Source organism: Grammomys surdaster, unplaced genomic scaffold (assembly GCF_004785775.1).
Source record: "Grammomys surdaster isolate TR1022 unplaced genomic scaffold, NIH_TR_1.0 150, whole genome shotgun sequence".
Classification (NCBI taxonomy): Eukaryota; Metazoa; Chordata; class Mammalia; order Rodentia; family Muridae; genus Grammomys; species Grammomys surdaster.
Window position 1 is genome coordinate 8346196 of NW_021604608.1, and position 17813 is coordinate 8364008.

Here is a 17813-nt window from a genome sequence, read left to right on the forward strand (position 1 = left end):
CTCTGTCAATTATTTGGTCTTCTTTTACCATCCAATTGTGTGGTTTAGTTTTATGGATGTTTCACCCACATGTATAACACATGTGCCTTGTGGCTGAGGATGTCAAAAGAGGGCCTGTAAATGGTTATGAGATGCTGTGTGGGTGTTAGGACTCGAACTCGGGTCCTCTGCAAGGGCAGCAAGTGCTCTTAACCTCTGAGCCCTCTCTCTAGCCCTAGTTGGTTTTTGTCTCTTTTAAATCTACACTCATGTATAACTGACAAGGGTAAAAACTGAATTTTAAAAGGTGCAAAAAAGAGTTCGAGGCTAGCCTAGTCTACAGAGTGAGTTCCAGGACAGCCAGGGCTATACAGAGAAACCGTGTCTCGAAAACAAACAAACAAACAAAAAAAAGGTGCAAAGCGACATAAAGAAATCAGCAGAAAGGGAAGTGGGAAAAGGAGCGAAATGGGGGAAGGGGGACAGAGGGAGGAAGGGAGGAAGAGAAGGAGGGAGGGGAAGAGGAAAAGAAAGACATCCCTTTTGTTAGGCAAGGTGAACAGACGACATGGCTTCTTAATGGAAGGCGACATCTGACAGAATCTTACACAACAGCTTTCTCCGGGTCTCTAGGGAAGGTCTCCAGGTTGCCGGTGATGTAGTAAAGAGAACACCACAATGTCCCCTCAATGTGTCCGCCTTGTGCAGCTTTATGGAAGTACTCGCCAGCCAGTGTCTGTAAAGGGAGACAAACGAGAGTCCCTCTCATAAGGGCAGAGCCCTCCTGGCCACACTGTTCAGCAGACAAGGCCTGGAGGTATCTTAAGGCCGATGCTATCACAGGTTTATGTCTTCTGATTCTTTAAAGCAAACCAGGTCAAGAAATAGCTCCAAAAAGACAGCCCATTCCAGAGGCCCAGGATATATGACGTCTCCAAGAGCCATTCTGTTGATTAGGTTTACCCAATAAAGAAGACACCATGTAACCAGGAGTGCGCTATGGCTTCATTGGGTCCTCACAAAAGCGCTGCACGTTCAATGGAGGGGTGTGACAGGAGTCACACCGGGTGACAACTCAAGCGTTTGCTTTTGTAACCTTGCTTAATGCCTTTCTTTACGCTCATGCACAAAAACTGTGCTCCTAGCAGCAAAGTGAGAATTAGAACATGACAGGGGATAAATCCACGCTCACAGATGTGTAGGAGGGTTACCAGACAATGGCAAAGCATAAAAATATCAGCTTTAGTGCAGGCGGGGAGAGATGGAGGAAAGAAAGACAACAAACATTTGGGATGTGTGTGTGTGTGTGTATGTGTTTATATGTGTGTGTGTCAGTGTGTATGTGTGTGTCTGTGTCTGTGTGTGTATGTATATATGCCTGTGTATGTGTGTCTGGGTGTCTGTGTATATATGTGTATGTATGTGTGTGTGTATGTATACTGACTTCCACTGATCACCGTTATTTTTTCAGAAGGTGATGAACTATTGTTTGTTTGTTTTAAAAAAAAAAAAAAGCATGGGCTTTCCAGGTAGGAAGGGCCTGTGATCAAATCCCAGCAGCTTTCTGACAATCTCTGTGGCCTTATTCTCTCCAAACTTCTTTTGTTTTTTGTTTTCAAATACAAAAAGACAAACATGATGGTATAAACTTGTAACACTTGTAATATATATACTCGTAATACTTGAAGGAGGATCAGGAAGTTGGATCAAATAAGTTTGAAGTCAGCCAGGTCTAATAGAGAACTCAATTTTTTTTTAAATAACAAAAGTAGCTTTTGACAGTTCCTAGTAGGAAGTACAGCAAGAATTACATGAGAAGAATTCTGCAGGGTAGACTGGTGTCTCACAAAGAACACCTCCCAATCTACCCTGATGCCTCTTGGCAAATCTAGGGTGGCTATAATATTGTCCATCCCAACCCTGGTTACTCACTCTTAATCTCAATAATCGTTTTCATTGACTCTTCCCCATTCTTGTATCTCCAATCCAACTGTGGTGGTTTGAATAGGTTTGGCCCATGGAGTGGTACTAGTAGAAGGTGTGGCCTTTTTAGAGTGGGTGTGGCCTTGTTGGACTGAGTGCAGCCTTGTCAGAGAAGGTGTGGTCTTGTCAGAGTAGGTATGGCTTTGCTGGAGGAAGTGTATCATTGTGAGTCTGAGCCTGGTCAGGGACCTCCTTGTCCTTCTCTCCTGCCTGTTTCTAATCTCTCCCTCTCTCAGCCTTCCTGCTGGTCCTTTGTGTCCTGACTACTGCTTCTTTCTGGAATGCTCTGTTAAATATCCATAAGATCCCTTTAGAAGCTTCTACAGTGTCACCTTACCAGAGAAAGCTTTCATGGTCCCCCCTCTCAAACAGTCTCCCTCAGTCTCCAGTCCCAGACTCTGTTCATCTCTTCAGGGAAGGGGCTGTCGTATCCAGTGCTGTGTCCCCAAAGCTCTTAAGTAGAGGGGGCTATATGTCACAGTTCTGGGTTATGATTTCCATGACTGTGACCATGAAAAGAGAGGGTTCCCATATCACACCAGAGACCAGGTCCCAACTCAAACTAACTATGTGGCTATAATGACTCAGAGAGGAGTGGTCTATTCTATAAGATGGACACAGTCATAGCTGTTTCAGAGGGTAGGATACATGAATCTGCACTTCTGAAGTGCTTGACATTTGAGGAAGTACCAAATAAACACCAAACATGGCCTCTGCTCTTTACTTTGTAACTCTGGTCTCACCCTTGGCAACTCTGTCAGCCCTTGTTCCTTTCTGGTCCTTAGAAGGTCAGTCTCCCTGAGCCATCTCTTGCTTTCCCATAGTGGATCATTTGCCTTTCCATCCTCCATGTAAGACTTTGTGGCTGCCTCGACCTTCCATGGTTTTGCTCCATGGAAGTACGTAGGTCACCTCCCACTTGGCTAAACACATCTTTTCCTCAAGGTCATCATGTTTCCCTCACTACACCCTGAGATCCTTGAGGGCAGGCCCATGTCTCAGGTCCTGCTCTTGTACCCCACCCTACACCTACCCCTACCCTACCCCTCCACCCCCCCCACCCCACTCCCACCCCCCACTGCCACCATGCCTAGTTCAGGCTGGACACACTGTCCACAAGCATTCCAGACCAGCCATTGACTGGATGTAGGGCTTTCTCAGGTTCACTCACCAGATTCCTTCCAGGAACTCCTGGAAAAATGCCATCCAAATACAGGACCCCAAGATTATAAGATGCATCTGGGTTCCCCATTTCTTCTGCCTTTAACCAGTACTTGGCTGCTTTGGCATAATTTTTCCTGAATTTGTGGTAATACCATCCTAGGCCATTGACGGCCTGATGCAATCCCTAAATTTTAGAATAAGAGAGAAACTGTTATTATTATTTTAATGAAATCTAAAGGCATCTGGAGGCGTTGCTGTGGTAGCATCCTTCCCAAGTCTTCCCCTTTCTCTTTTCAAGGGGCAGATGGTACTAAAGAAAGCTAGCTGCTAGACAGCATGAGCCTGCCTAAGAGACTTCCCAGGTGGATTCTGCCCCGGCTGCTGCTGGGTTGTCTGCCTTCCAGCTCAGTAGTAATGCTGGTCCCCAAATCATCACTCAATGCCTATGGGCTCTTACGTAATATGCCTGCAGATGCCTCTCCTCGCCCGGCAGGACCCAGCATGCCCTTCACATTTCATGAGAACTGGGTTGCAGCAGGATGTTTGAGTTTGACTCCTGAGCCGGCTTGGGATGGTTTCTAGGTGACCCGCCTGCCCATCTGTTGATTTTTCTGCCCTAAACACTAACAAGTCTCCGAGGGCAGCAGCTGTGACGATCCACTTGCATCTCAGAGCAGCTTTGGTGCTCTGAGATGAGTTGGCATCCCCAGCTCTGATGGGACTCGGAGTCTGATAGGGGCTGGAGCAGCAGGGAGGGATGGAGGGGTATGGTTTCAAAACTGAGCTGGTGACGCGGGCTCTAAGGAAGGGGCTGTTTATGTCAGTCTGTGCTCAAGCATCCTTCTTCTTACTGAGTTCGTTTCAATCCAGAACTCTCTCCTACTCTCATAGATTATGAGAGTAGTATGCTTAGATTGTGAAAGCTTGGGTGCCTTACAGGGCAAGAATAACCCTGAGAGAACCTCCTGTTCTGCCATGACATGTCTGGGTATACACTGAGCTCTCACTTCTTTCCTGACCAAAAGAAAGGGAGTGGAGTGGGGGGTGGGGGTGGAGACCAACAGTGCCCTCGTGTCTGTGGACTTGTAAGGACAGAGTTTCACTGTGGAAGCATATCGATTTAGCCTCCCCTTTCATCAGGGAGGGACTGGCATCTTGGGTTTTATGCTCAGCACAAGGTACACACTTGAGCATGTATCTTGAATGGTGTGATCAGAAGCTACACTCTGAATGCAGGAACAAATTAAAACCCTACACCCTTAAGATGGAGGGCTGTACCTGCTGGCCACTGAGATACCCAGACTAAGAGGACCACTTGAACATAGTCAGTACTGTGACATCCACAAGAGTATTCTGTTGAGTCTGGGACAATGTAAACTCCCTGTGGACTCTGTCTAAAGAAGTAATAGACCAAGCCATGCTATAAAATGGCAATAAACTCTTTGGGGACATGTGCACAGTAAGAAGGCATCCAAATGGCTTCTCATGGGTTACTTGGAGAGGACACAGCCTGATTTAGATGTACCTACCACCTGCCAGAAAAGACCTGTGGAAAGCTAAGTCTTCTCTGAGAGTTACATTGGGTTCTGTTCAGGAACCCACAAGAAATCCTGTTAGATTGCTTAGTACTCAATCCTTGTTCTGAACATCTCTGTAGCTGGATCAACAGACCTACCCCTGTGTGCCTTCTAATTCCAAAGCCGTTGTAGGCGGCCTTCCCCTACAGTCCCTGTGAAATGCTGGGCTCTCAGTGAGTCCTTGTTGAATGAAAGATCGAGAGCCACACAGCACTTAAGGACACAGAGACTCTTTGTAATCTGCTTTGTAATCTGAAATAAGGCGGGCTGAAGGAGAAATTCACCACTGGGCAGGGGGAGGGGGACTAAAGAGATGCAAATTTCACATCTCCCCCAACAAGCCTCACACAACCCCACCTGAGGATGCTCTGGACACAGTAAAAGCAGTGACCATCCCTGAACTGCTTATCCATTTCTGTGCATCCCTTGGGTTGGGTCAGTAGTAGGTACACACATAACAAGCAGGTTCTTGTGCACTGCTAGCACCTAGATAGAGAAGCCTTCTGAATCTCTTACTCCCTGCTTCAACTTCCCAGTCTAAAGGGCAGAATGCTCTGAGCTTCCCCAAGGTAAAAAAAGTTGGGGAGAAAAGTTAGCGTGGTTAGATTCAAAAGCCTGGAGAACAAAGGACTAGCCAGGGACCAAAAGAAGCGAGAGAGTCCCCTGACAAGTGGAGAGCCAGAGTGGCTTCTGTGAATTTATTATTTTGCATATCTGTACACAGGTGCAAGTGTGCATGCACTTGGACTTAAAGTCTGCGCGCATGTGTGTGCATGTGCGCACCTGTGTGTATCTTTTTTCAAGTGCTATTATGATCTCCATTCTGCAGGGTTCTATTGAAGCCAGCTGACTGAAACATAAATAGTGACAAAGGCACAATAATTCATAAAGCTCTGACCTTGGTAAACAGCCCATCAAAGCACAAGAAGCAAGTGGGGATTGGTCGGAAGAGGGTTAACTTTCCAGGAAATTAGGCTTTGGTTTCCCTAATTCAATAGCCTTTCTCCTCACTCAATACCACTGCTTATCAGGGCAGCTCGTGATTATAATTTTAGCCTTCAAACAAAATCAGCCCAGATTCTATGGGTGGCAAAGCACATTCAGCCTTTGAATGGTGTTGTCTTCATTGTGGGAAGATTATGTGTGTGTTATAACTTAAAAATGACTAGTCGCTGTGCTGGGGGACCCCTCCCCACCTCGCTTCCACCTCAGCTTTGTGGAAGAAAGCTGGCCATTTGCTCGCACAGCATTCTGAGAGCGTGGGTGTGTGAGGAGCTGTTTCCTCCTGACAATATGCACGGGTTACCTTGGAAGCAGCTTTCCTCATGAGCTCTAAGGCGAGGCGTCTGTTCTTCTTAACTCCTTGACCCTAAACATTGACAAACAGTAATGATTATGAGAAAAATAAACCACAAATGCTCACAAGCATCACACAGACACTACAGCATTCGATATAAAATGCTTGCATATAAACCCTGAACCTTTAAAAAAACAAAACAAAACAAAACAAAACAAAAGAAACCAAATCAACCAACCAACCAAACAAACAAAAAACCCCACAATCTTAAGTGGTTCTAGGATCAGTAATATTTCAAGATATCATCATCATCATCATCACCACCACCATCATTATCACCATCATCTTGCTCAAGTTTGTGGAACAGCAACAAGCTCCAAGTTCCCGCCTCATCAGCCATCAATCACCTCCATTGATTGTGGTGAGAACTGTGTCCCTGTCACTCATAGATGCTGGGGGAGAAGCTTTGAAGCAGTTTGGATGGATTTGGTCATCCCAGGTGCTTCCCTCTGGGGTTATCTAATTGATACTCAGATAAAACACACTATCTGTGTTAAGACAGTCAAGAGTTATTGGCTCAGGTCTCCCAGGGCTGACACTGTGGCTTCTGTCTCAGTTTGAGAGTGGACTGAAAAGGAGCCAGGACCCTGGGAAATCAGTTGCCTGCATCTGAGGCAAGAGGCAGAAGCTAACAAGTTTCCTTCTAGCAAACGTGAGATTTGCAGAAGAGGTGGCTTGTCCTCTGTGTATAGAGACGGGCTTTGGAGTTCTTGTTGCAAAAAGAAACTAGCTCGGATGTCTGTCTAGAGGACTGTGTGAAGGAAATGGTGGGTTCGTGAGTTGAGAGGGAAAGGGGCCCCGAGAGGAACCAACTGAAAAATCTCTGTAGCTCCAGTTGTATCCATAATCATGGGCCCCTTCCACCCTCCCAATGCCCCAGCAGAGTTTCCTGAGCTTAGATAAGACTAGTGGGGTCACATGATGTGACAGAGGGGGCTTTCTTTTCAGGAATAGGGAATCTGCTCTGTTTGGTTGGCTCTATAAGAACTGAAGGTGGTGATCGACACACAGTGTGATCATGGGTCAACAACCACATCACCACACCTAAGCCTACAGGGGAGACCCTGACATTCCCATCCACCTCAGGCTCCCCAGAATTATATGGTATGTGAGAACAGAAGGCAGGATTCGAACCCACAAAAGCAGACTGTGCCTCTGACCACCATACTATACTTTCTACTGTGTATTTTCTATCCCGAGAAAGTAAAATGTCTTCTAACTTCCTGCATGGTATGGGAAAGACACCGTCTGTGGTTTTCAGGATCTCCAATAAAAGTGGAAATCCAATGAACTCTACCCAACTTTCTTCTGGACCTTAACTTATTTAATAAAACCAAAGCAAAAGGTGGGATGAAAATATTTTTCACAAGTATGCCTGTGCTGGATAGTTTATGTCAACTTGCCACAAGCTAAAGTCATCCAAGAGGAAGGAAGCTCAACTAAGAAAATACCTCTGGCCTGGTGGTGGTGACATGTACCTTTAATCCCAGCAGTCCAGAGGCTGAGGAAGGTGGATCTCTGTAATTCTGAGGCCAGTCTGGTCTACAGAGCCACTTCTAGGACAGTCACAGCTACACAGGGAAACCTTGTCCCAACCCACTCCCCACAAAACAAAACTAATGAAAAAGAAAATGCCTCCATAAGACCCAGCTATGGAGAATTTTCTTAATTAGTCATCAATAGGGAAGGGCCCAGCCCATTGTGAGCAGTGCCATCCCTGGGCTGGTGGTCCTGGGTTCTATAAGAAAGCAGGTTGAGCAAGCCATGAGGAGCAGGCCAATAAACAGCATCCCTCCATGGTTTTTGCATCAGCTCCTGCCTCCAGGTTCCTACCCTGGTTGAGTTCCTGTCCTGGCTTTCTCTGATGATGAACAGCAATGTGGAAGTGTTAGTCAAATAAACCTTTTATCCCCAACTTGTGTTTAGTCATGGTGTTTCATCACAACAACAGAAACCTTAACAAAGACAATGCCATTACACCATTTAATTAGTGAGGAAGAGGAAGGAGAACACAGAAGGACACTTGGAAGAATTAGATGGGGAACATGATAACTTTGGACCCCAAGAAGAATCAGAAACAGTGGAATAATGGAACCAAGATAATAGGCTCATCTTTCTCAGCTCTTTGTTTTTGAAGGAATTAACCAGGACCAGATTTATACAAAGGCCCATGGATCTGCAGCGCACCCCTGAACCCAGATATCCTGTTTCCAGAGTAGACATGTTCCCAGTATCCTTGCTAGCCAATCTAGTATCCTTGTCAGCTTAATCACACAACTTCTTGTAAAAAGACGGCACCATATGCTAAGCAGTACCAGAAGTTCTTTAAATGAGAACAATGCCATACACCAGCAGGGTATGTGCTTGGTGATCAGCCTTTGAATACAGTGACAGGGGACAAACAGTACATCAAAGTCAAGGCTTCCCGGTCAGGGAATGCCAGATGAGATGTACGTGGCTGCCTTGGAGCCCATGGCTTCACTCTGGCACCATCTTTGCGCGTGGTACGTTGGGTGCCCTGCCCAGCCAATGCACATCACTACCTTTTCACTTGGGATGCCCATTTCCATGGGAGGCCCTTCCATGTGCACTATATTTAAAAAGAGCTCCTTGCCAGAGGTGACACTCTTCCCAGAGATGATGATAAAGGCTTCCTCCATGCTACCCAGAGATAGCTTAGCTAGAATTCAACGACACTGGGAAAACAAAGACAGCTTTATGATCTGGGAAACGACTGTCATCCACAGTCGCAGATGCACACACATAGAATGTATCCCAGTCTACACTGCCAGATCCTGGTGGGCAGAAACAATGCCTGGGTCATGCCTCCTCCTCTGGACTTTGCACGGTGTCCATCCCCAACTCCGGTGGACAGGTGTCTCTCCTCTACCCCACTTCTGCCCTCTGACTTCTCCTCCAGTGTTCGAGCCCTCTGAGGCCAGGGATGTGACTCATGCCTCCATATGTCCCTCCACTGAGCACGGAGCACACAGCTGGCATGTGGCCAGCACAGAATGGATATGTATTAGATAAACACACTGGCATATGGAGAAGATTCAAATAATTTCTGTTGATTTGGTGCCTGGAAAGAGAAGGTCTAGGCCTCAATTTGGAAACCATAACAACCGATAGGCTTTCAGGCTCCAATTAGGGTGTAGAGGATAGAGCTGTAGCAGCATCGTGGTTGTCAGTGAGTAAGTGACCACAGCTGTGGATCTGGAGCCAGGCCTGGCCAGGCGCACAGGTGACATGCGGTTATTTGATGACATTCATTTGGGACATGGGCATAAGTAAGGGCCAAGGATTTCCTTACCAAAGCCAAAGCATCCCCTTTTCCCAAGCTTAGGTCTGCAGCCATGCCGCCCTGAGTATACTCATTCTAGTCTGATCTCAGAAGCTAAGAAGGATCAGGTCTGCTTCATACTTGGATGGGAGACTTTCCTGAGATTAGTGATTTTAAAGATCTGCATTTGGACATGCAAACCACAGATTTTAAAGTCAGTCCGACTGGATCCCTGTTCTAGGTTCGCAATGCACTGGCTGGGTGCTTCTGTTGCCTTATATGCATGTAAGACAGTAACATGACATTCAACATCTCCCAGGCCATGAGAATTCAATGTTCTAGTTTATGTCACACAGTGGGACCGATGACTTTCTTGGAAAAGGCATAATCATGTTACAGTCCTCAAAGCCCACTGGTCATATTGTTTCATTCAATCCGTGATTATGAGCATTACTCCAGAATACATAATGTTCTTCAGAGGTATCCACATGGGGGTAGAGGTGGGACTCTAATACCTATCCTCCGTCTCCTAGACTCTTCCCTGACCTTCTTCCTTAGTTTGCACCAGGTTCATTCATTCTCCAGCATTGGGACTGTTGAAACCTGGCCCAAACACACTCTGTTGAACCAGTGACAAACGTGAAGCACCTTGGGGCTGGTGGCCATGTACCAAACCATGAAATATGGGTGTCACCTTCAGAATGTCACAGAAGTAGAGAGAAGCCAGGTGTCAACTGTAAGATTGCCAATTAAAAATGCACCCAGGGAAGTGCTTCTGACTCTTCCCTTTGAGCTTGTCCCTCTTCATCACAGGTGACAGCCGCTTGTTCTAAGACTCTCTGTTTGCCTGCACACCCACAGGAAATGTCTCAGGATGTCTATTATGAGAATCGAACAATTTTAGTTCAAACTAAGTGATTCTTACCTTGAATAGCACAATGGCGTAGTCATATATCAGCGCCGGGTCCTCAGTCTCCAGGGCCCCCTTAGCGTACCACTCGATAGCAGCCTCAGGGTTCTTGGCCACCCCTTGCTGACCCCAGAAGAGCATCTGAGCCAATCGTTGCTTAAAGACAATAGCAACTTAGAACAGTGAGTTTCCTGGGTAATGTTTCGCATGACACTTGAGGAAATGGGAGAAGAAGTCTAGTGTAAACTGTTCTAGGCTGAATGACCGGCCACAAGTGGGACATGTGTATTAATCCCTGAAGGCTCAGAGAATGTCTTAGAAGTGGAAGGCAGTGTTCCAGGCATGCCATGACTGTTATACTCTTGTGTGTGTGTGTGTGTGTGTGTGTGTATGTACAACTTCTGGGAGTTGGTTCTTTCTACCAGTGAGTCCCCAGAGATCAAATTCAGATAGCCTAGGTTATCTTGGTGGCAAGTAACCTTATCCACTGAGCCATATCACCAGGCCCTTGTACACTTAAAAAAAAAAAGGATTTATTTACTATTTTTATGGGTCTCTGTGTGTACCCAAGAAAGTTTGGGTGCACCACATGCATGCAGTAGCCCCTGGTGACCAGAAGAGGGCACCAGGTTCTCTGGGGTTGGAGTTACAGCCACCACGTGGGTGCTGGGAACTGAGCCTGGTCTTTCTGCAAGAGCAGTAAATGCTCTGAAGGGCTGAGATGTTACTCCAGTCTTCCCACTGCACCTGCTACTCTTGAATCCACAGCAGGTGTGATTACCTGCACGTGACATCTATTAAGAAATTTATCATGGAAGGGGGAGGGTTCAACAGCCGATGAGGGCCAGGGAGATACTGTCTCCGGTGATGTGTATACTCCTTTAAACAACCCTAACAGAACTCAGTGGGTTTGCCCTTTCCCCCTCCTCCCTTCCCTTTTTCTCCCCCTTCCCCTCTCTTAAGGAAGTAGAAGGGAACTAGTTGGGAAGAAGAGAGGGAGTCATGGGAGGCATAAATGAAATTGAAATACATTATGCATGTGTATGAAAATATCACAATGAAAGCCATATCACATAACAATTAATGTATGCTAATACTAACATTTAACATGCCGTAGGTTGAGAATAAAGAATTAAAGTACATGGAAAAGCCTCATCCACCTGGCAAGAGCTCCAGGAGACATGATCGCAAGCAGAAGATGCAGCAGCATCGCTTTAAGCCACCAGGGATGGGGAGGTTTTGTTACTGAAGCAAAACCTCATCTGAAATGACTGACAGATGCTCCAAGACAGGCTATGCGTACCTGTGCTGCCGCGTTGCCACGGGTGGCTTCGTGCTTCAGCCACATAAAGACGTCGCCGTCTTCTTTGGTTTGGACTTTGAGTATTTCATCATCTTTGAGTCTAATAGTTTCAACGTATGCCTAAAAAGAAAGAGAAGCAAAAGGGGAGGAGGGAAAGAGAGGGGGTAAACACCCAAACGCCAGGAGCATCCACAGACTTAATATCTTCAAGCCAGCAATTGTTCAAGTGAAACCCATATGAATAACTTAAATCTGAGGCGTGACTACACTGTCACGGGAATGAATTACTTTTAAACAAATGTACCACGTCCTGCATGTCTGCATTGATGTTTGCTGCTATCAAAGTATTTGTTTGGGGAAGTCAGGATTTTTTTTCCACTCCCACTTCATTATTTAAGCTTGTTCAAAAGTCGCCTGGTGTCATGATTCTCAGATCCAGCGCTCATTCCCGACAGCACCAAAAAGGGTAAATTGATATTTTTCTACGACGTTAATCTTTACTGAAGCATCATTATCTGATATAACTAAACACGTTTATTTCACAGGCTCAGCCTCAGTTCTGTTGTACCCCCCATTTGCAAATGTACCTTGAAAAAAAATCAAGCATGCTAAAGTCTTAAGAATTTGAGATGGGAATGTTCCCTATGCTCCAAATGATGAACCCAGAAAAAGAGTTCACAGGGGAATTGGAATTTGCACGCAGCCCGTCAGATAGTTGACTTCTTTGAAGAAAGTAAGATCTGTCTCAGTATATACATTCTGGCTGTGTGTTAGAAACTGGCTCCCGTTGTTTTGTGGACATGCTCTTACTGCATACCACAAGGGGACCCTGGAGCAAGCAATCCAAGCTCTGCGGTGCCACAGGCAGGTTTGAGATATTGGGAAAGAAGCCTTACTTAGAGAATGAGGAACCAGGCCTGATTTCCCTTCTGACTGCCTTTGTTCATTGAGAGAATTATTCGAGTGCAGATTCTGGTCTGGTCCTTACAACTTCTCTCAGCTGCCTCCTGGGCTGGGACTGTGAGGGGCCCAGGGTCCCTTCTAGGAACATTAAAAGGACTGGGACTCAGGAGTCCTGCCAGGCTCAGGACCCAGCAAAGTTTATCCTGCCAAATTCAACACAGAAGCAATAAAGATGGCCTCTTCCCTTTACTGAAATCAACAGAGTGTTTAACACATCTTCACTTAATCCCCACAACAAAGTTGTGACTCACCCCTCCCCTCACACACACCCAGTTTACAGACACAGTAGTTAACAGAGGTTCCTGTAGTGAATCCATGAACTCAGCTCTCCTTGTTCTGCCATGAAAGCCAGGCTAGTCAGGACTCCACTGAGATCATCAGTCTGGGACAGAGTGAGTCTGGCCAAGTGATGGACTCCGTACGGCTATGGCAGGGTAGGTGAGACCTCAGCTGAGACTCCAAGAACACTTTTGTTTTCTGTGAGGAGCCTGGGTTGGGCAAAAGCTTGATCTGCCTCGGTAAAGAATTCTCTGTTTTATGTTCACCTGGAGAATTCCAGTGTTTTGATTTTTTTTTTTTTTTTTTTTTTTTTGGTTTTTCGAGACAGGGTTTCTCTGTATAGCCCTGGCTGTCCTGGAACTCACTCTGTAGACCAGGCTGGCCTCGAACTCAGAAATCCTCCTGCCTCTGCCTCCCAAGTGCTGGGATTAAAGGCGTGCGCCACCAACGCCCGGCTTCAGTGTTTTGATTTTTGTTTGTTTGTTTTTTATTTCCTTCCTATCCTGAGACTTGAAAGAAAGAGTAGACACGGAGAGGTAGTTCTCCCTGGGAGCTTTGTGCTCTTGGGTCTCTGTGATCTTGGCATTGATGACCTACCAGTGACCCTCATGAGTGGTATACCAGGCACTACCCCCCTCCTTACCCCAGTGGACACCCACGCCGGCTAAGCTGATGAGACCATCATGATCCATGCTCCCATTGCACACATGCGGATGTGAGCTCATGGAAGTTAACTAAACTGCCCAGATCATAGCTTTAAGCTTAGGAGTCTAATCCAGGCTGGCTTACACGCATGCCTGGCCTTTAGTCTCCCTGGAAGGAGCAGTGTCCCTGAAAAGAAGTATCTGGCGGACTGTTTCAAGGTTCCCTGCCCTCCCAATCTCAGCGGACTTTCTGTGGGCACTGTTAGGTAGGTCTTGGCTAAGTCCACATCTCTGGGGAGGAACCTGAGCAACCATGCATAGCTGTAAGAAAAGAACAAATTTGCTTCTGGCTCCATGGCCCTTAGACCCCTGTGTGTGCTACGACTGAGCTTTGAAGCAAGAGAAAACTGTCAGGATCATGTCCGTTCCTGTTTGACACAGGGGACTTCAGTTCTGACTCATCACTAACTAAATGTGAGCTTTGGGCCAGTTACTCTATTTAGATGGTACTGCTTATCTGCAACCAGAAAAGGTGGCTTAGTATAGTACCTCCTACCTCCCAAACACTCAAGATGTGACCCATATAAAAAGGAAGATCTAGGCTGAAATCTAGATTCATGTGCTGGGTGACTGTTGGTGACTAGCTCCTCTGAGCTACCCCTTCAATAAGATGGGAATAATATACTGACCTTACACATTTACAGACCTATATGTAATCTATGCATATCTATAATCTATATACAGTTTATGCATATCTATAATCCCTGCACTGGTGAGATAGGAGCAGGAGGATCAGAAGTCCAAGGTTATTCTAAATAGTGAGTTTGATGCTAGCCTGGGCTACATGAAAAAGAAAAAAAAAAGAAGGAATACAATGTGGAGAGGATGTACAAAAGCCAAAGAGTTTTTTGAGTCCTCATATCTGGTGCTGAGCTCCATTCAGCACATGGATGGACTGTGTGAGACGCAGAAAATCATGGTACCCAGGTAGAGAAAAACGGAGGCAAGAGCTGCCCAGGTCATCACCCCGACTGTGGACAGACTGGGAGTGAGACAGTCAAATCTGACCAACCACACTGTGTGCTGCACCCAGGCATCGAAGGGATGCCTCTCCAGATTCTGGAGTTCCTAAAGTGGCAGTTTAGAAGCACATCAGGTGCCTGTGCCTTCTGTGAAAGAAGATGGCCTGCAAAAACACCTAGAGTCAGAATGACCTGAAGAGGGACAGCACAGTGTTGGTCATCCATTCAGATCACGTGGTGTGGCCAGAGGAGGGACGGGATAGAGAGAAGTAGTGGTGGTGGGAGTGAGGCAGGTATACAGAGCCAGGGATGCCATACAGGACTGTTCTGAGAAATGCCAAGGTTTCTGGAATGCTCTTTAGCTGCTTTTTTCATCAGAATGAGCAGCCCTAAAGCTCATGTCTTATATCACAGGGTTAAAGCCTGGTGCCAAGTCCCAGGAGGACCAGTGTCTGGAAACTGCCAGCCTCAGATCCCTGAACCAAGCATCAGAGAAAGGCGCCACATTGTCCAGGAGAAGCTTCACCTCCTTCCCTCTGCCCAGCCTGCAGGCTGCCAAGGGTGCTGTTCCTGTTAAAAGGATGTTGTCACTGCTTTCAGGAAAGGCCAGAGATGGGAGGGCCACGAAGGGGGGTGGAGAGAGAGAGGCAGAACGAGGGGGAGGGGGAGGAGGAGGAGGAGGAGGAGGAGGAGGAGGAGGAGGAGGAGAAGGGAGAAGAGAAAATGAAGCAGGGATAGGAAGAGCAGAGGAGAAGGAAAGAGGAAAGGAAGGTGGTGATGGGGAGTGGGGAAGAGAGAGGAAGAGAGAACAGAACAAGAGAGGAAGCAGGACAGAAGGGGAGAGACAGATCTCAGGATGAGGCTGCTGGCTGAGCGGCAGCTGGACAGCCTCAGCAGCTCTGCATTCTCTGGAAATGCAGCCTTCTGAGGACTTGTGGGCTGCAGCCCAGGCAGCCCCAGAGAGCCAAAGAGAAGCTGGCAAGAGGCAGGACCAGTGTCCTCGCCAACGCTTACACCTGCTAACCATTGCCAGTTCTAGCCAGTTGTACTGCTGGCTCCCCGTGTGAAAGGGGGTGGTTCTTAGGGGGAAATTTAACATCTTTGTTTTAAGGTGGAGGTGGGAAACGTATTGACTACACCAGTAGAGAGAAGGGAAGCAAGATTCCATAGATGCTCATAGCTGGAAGCCACCAAGGTCCTCGCCCTGGAAGCTGTCTGTTGAAGGCTCTAAACCTTAACTACACACTATAAGAGGTGCTTCTAATATACATAGCTCTATAGACATGGCCGAGTTGTGACAGAGATGGGACTGGGTGGGAGCTCCAACAAGGCCATAGAAGATGCTGTGGTTGAACATATGGTACAGCAGGAAGGTTCCAAAGGAAATGGCAGGGGAGGAGAGAGAAAGCCAGGCAAGGAGACTGGACAGGGCCAGGACTGTGAGCAGTGTGCTGCGGCCAAGGCTGGGTAGCCAAGAGTTAGGATGAGTGGAGGGAGACAGTGCCAGTAAAAAAATGGCTTACGTGATTGTCTCAGACATTCCATCCCGACAGCATTTCCCTCTACCCCTTCCCCCAGTCCCTCTCCCCTCCCCCAAATCTTCTCTCCTCCTACCAGAAAAGAGCAGGGTTCCTGAGGACGTCAACCAAACACAGCATAACAAGCTACAATAAGTCAGGCACATACCATCACATGAAGGCTGGACAGGCAACCCAGTAAGAGGAAAAGGGTCCACACATAGGTAAAAGAGTCAGAAACGGCCCTCACTCCCACTGTTAACTTGCCATTGAAGGAGTGAGGACCTACTGTTCTGTCAGGTAGTAGAGGAGCAATGGCTGCCAACATTTAAAAAGAAGTAGTAGAGAGGGTTTGAAACAGTATCAATGTACAGCAATGATAGGTCTTTGAGACGACGCTATGCCAATTTCCCTGCTGTCACTATTACATTGTATATATTGAAATACTGCACCATGCCCAATAAATACATCCAATTATGTGTCTATGTAAATAAAGAACTGACTCACCAAAAAAATAAAAAAGCCTTATATGCTCTGCGGTAGATTGGGCACTACGGGGCCAGTTCTTAACCCTAACTACACAGTATAAGCATAAGAGGAGTTTCTAATGTATAGATGCATGCATGCGCGCGCGCACACACACACACATCCCACATACACATACATGCATGCACACATGTGTGTACATGCACACTATGTATCATGTACACAAAAATGCATACATATATCACATACACACATGTGCATTGTTCACAAATGAACACATTCTTGCATATACAAATAAATACACACACGCACACACACACACACACACCCTCAGTATCCCACAGGGATTAGTTCCAAGACCCCTACAAGCAATGAATCCATGATTCTTGTTTCTTATCTAATGTGATATGGTAATTGTAAACCCAGAGCCTCAAGCGTGCCTTAAATGTACTTGACCACTGTCTGTCCCACAGCCCCGCCCCTCCTCCACGTTCTAAATCACTGCTAGATTACTTACAATACTTAACATACTGTAAATAACATATAGATGGCCCTTATGCTGTGTTTCTTAGGGAGTAGTGAAAAGAGAAGAAATCAATACATACTGAGGACAGACACCTTGTCCATTTGGAATGTTTTCAATCTCTGCTTGGCTGCATCTGAGAGTGTGGCCTCTCAGGAAGAAAATAAACAGCACTATACACACATCTATTACCTTCTGTCTATGTGCAATCATATTTAGGGATACTGGGGAGGGGTCGGGACATCAACATTTGAATTAGGAGGAACACAATTCTGCCCCTAAGATGTGTCACAGCAGCTCAGGGGACAGACAGTGAAGGACGTGAGGCAGTGGTGGAAGCAGTGGAGGTGGGGAACAGAGAACATGGGGTGCCTATTAGATGGGCTGAGGGGTCAAGGCCACCCCCCATTTCTTAGTGTGACCATTGGCGTCCTCTGGGGAGGTGTTAGCAGTAGAGGAAGGGAGATGTGAATGGCTAGCTGCCTCTGTGACGTAAATGAAGAGTAAGGACGGTGTTAGGTGGAGATGAAGATGGAGTACTCAGTATGCAGAGATGGCTGTGGCTAGGGGTGTGACTGAGGCCCTCCAGACCTCCCAGGAACCTCACAGAGAAAGGGGGTGGGGGTGAGGGAGAGGGAGGGAGAGAAAGAATGGGAAGGGTGAGAGAGGGAGGGAGGGGATGGGGAGAGAGGGAGAAGAAAGGAGGGAGAAGGAGGGAGAGGGAGAGGGAGGAGAAGGATGGAGGGAGAGAGTAGAGAGGAAGGGGGAGGGGAGGGGGAGGGGAGGGAGAGGGGAGAGGAGGGGAAGGGAGAGGAGGGGAGGG

The 17813-nt window shown here is 46.9% G+C and overlaps 1 protein-coding gene across 1 annotated transcript in view; it reads right to left on the minus strand.

Moving 5' to 3' along the window:
- The window catches only part of Sel1l3 (SEL1L family member 3), a 111686-nt gene that overhangs the window by 30606 nt on the left and 63267 nt on the right, over positions 1–17813 (minus strand). Inside the window, exons 12-16 of the mRNA XM_028765317.1 lie at positions 11557–11676; positions 10269–10409; positions 6010–6072; positions 3134–3310; positions 588–715 (exon numbers count right to left, since the gene is read on the minus strand). Of these exons, the coding sequence (XP_028621150.1) occupies positions 588–715; positions 3134–3310; positions 6010–6072; positions 10269–10409; positions 11557–11676 (629 nt within the window). The remainder of the gene's footprint in view (positions 1–587; positions 716–3133; positions 3311–6009; positions 6073–10268; positions 10410–11556; positions 11677–17813) is intronic.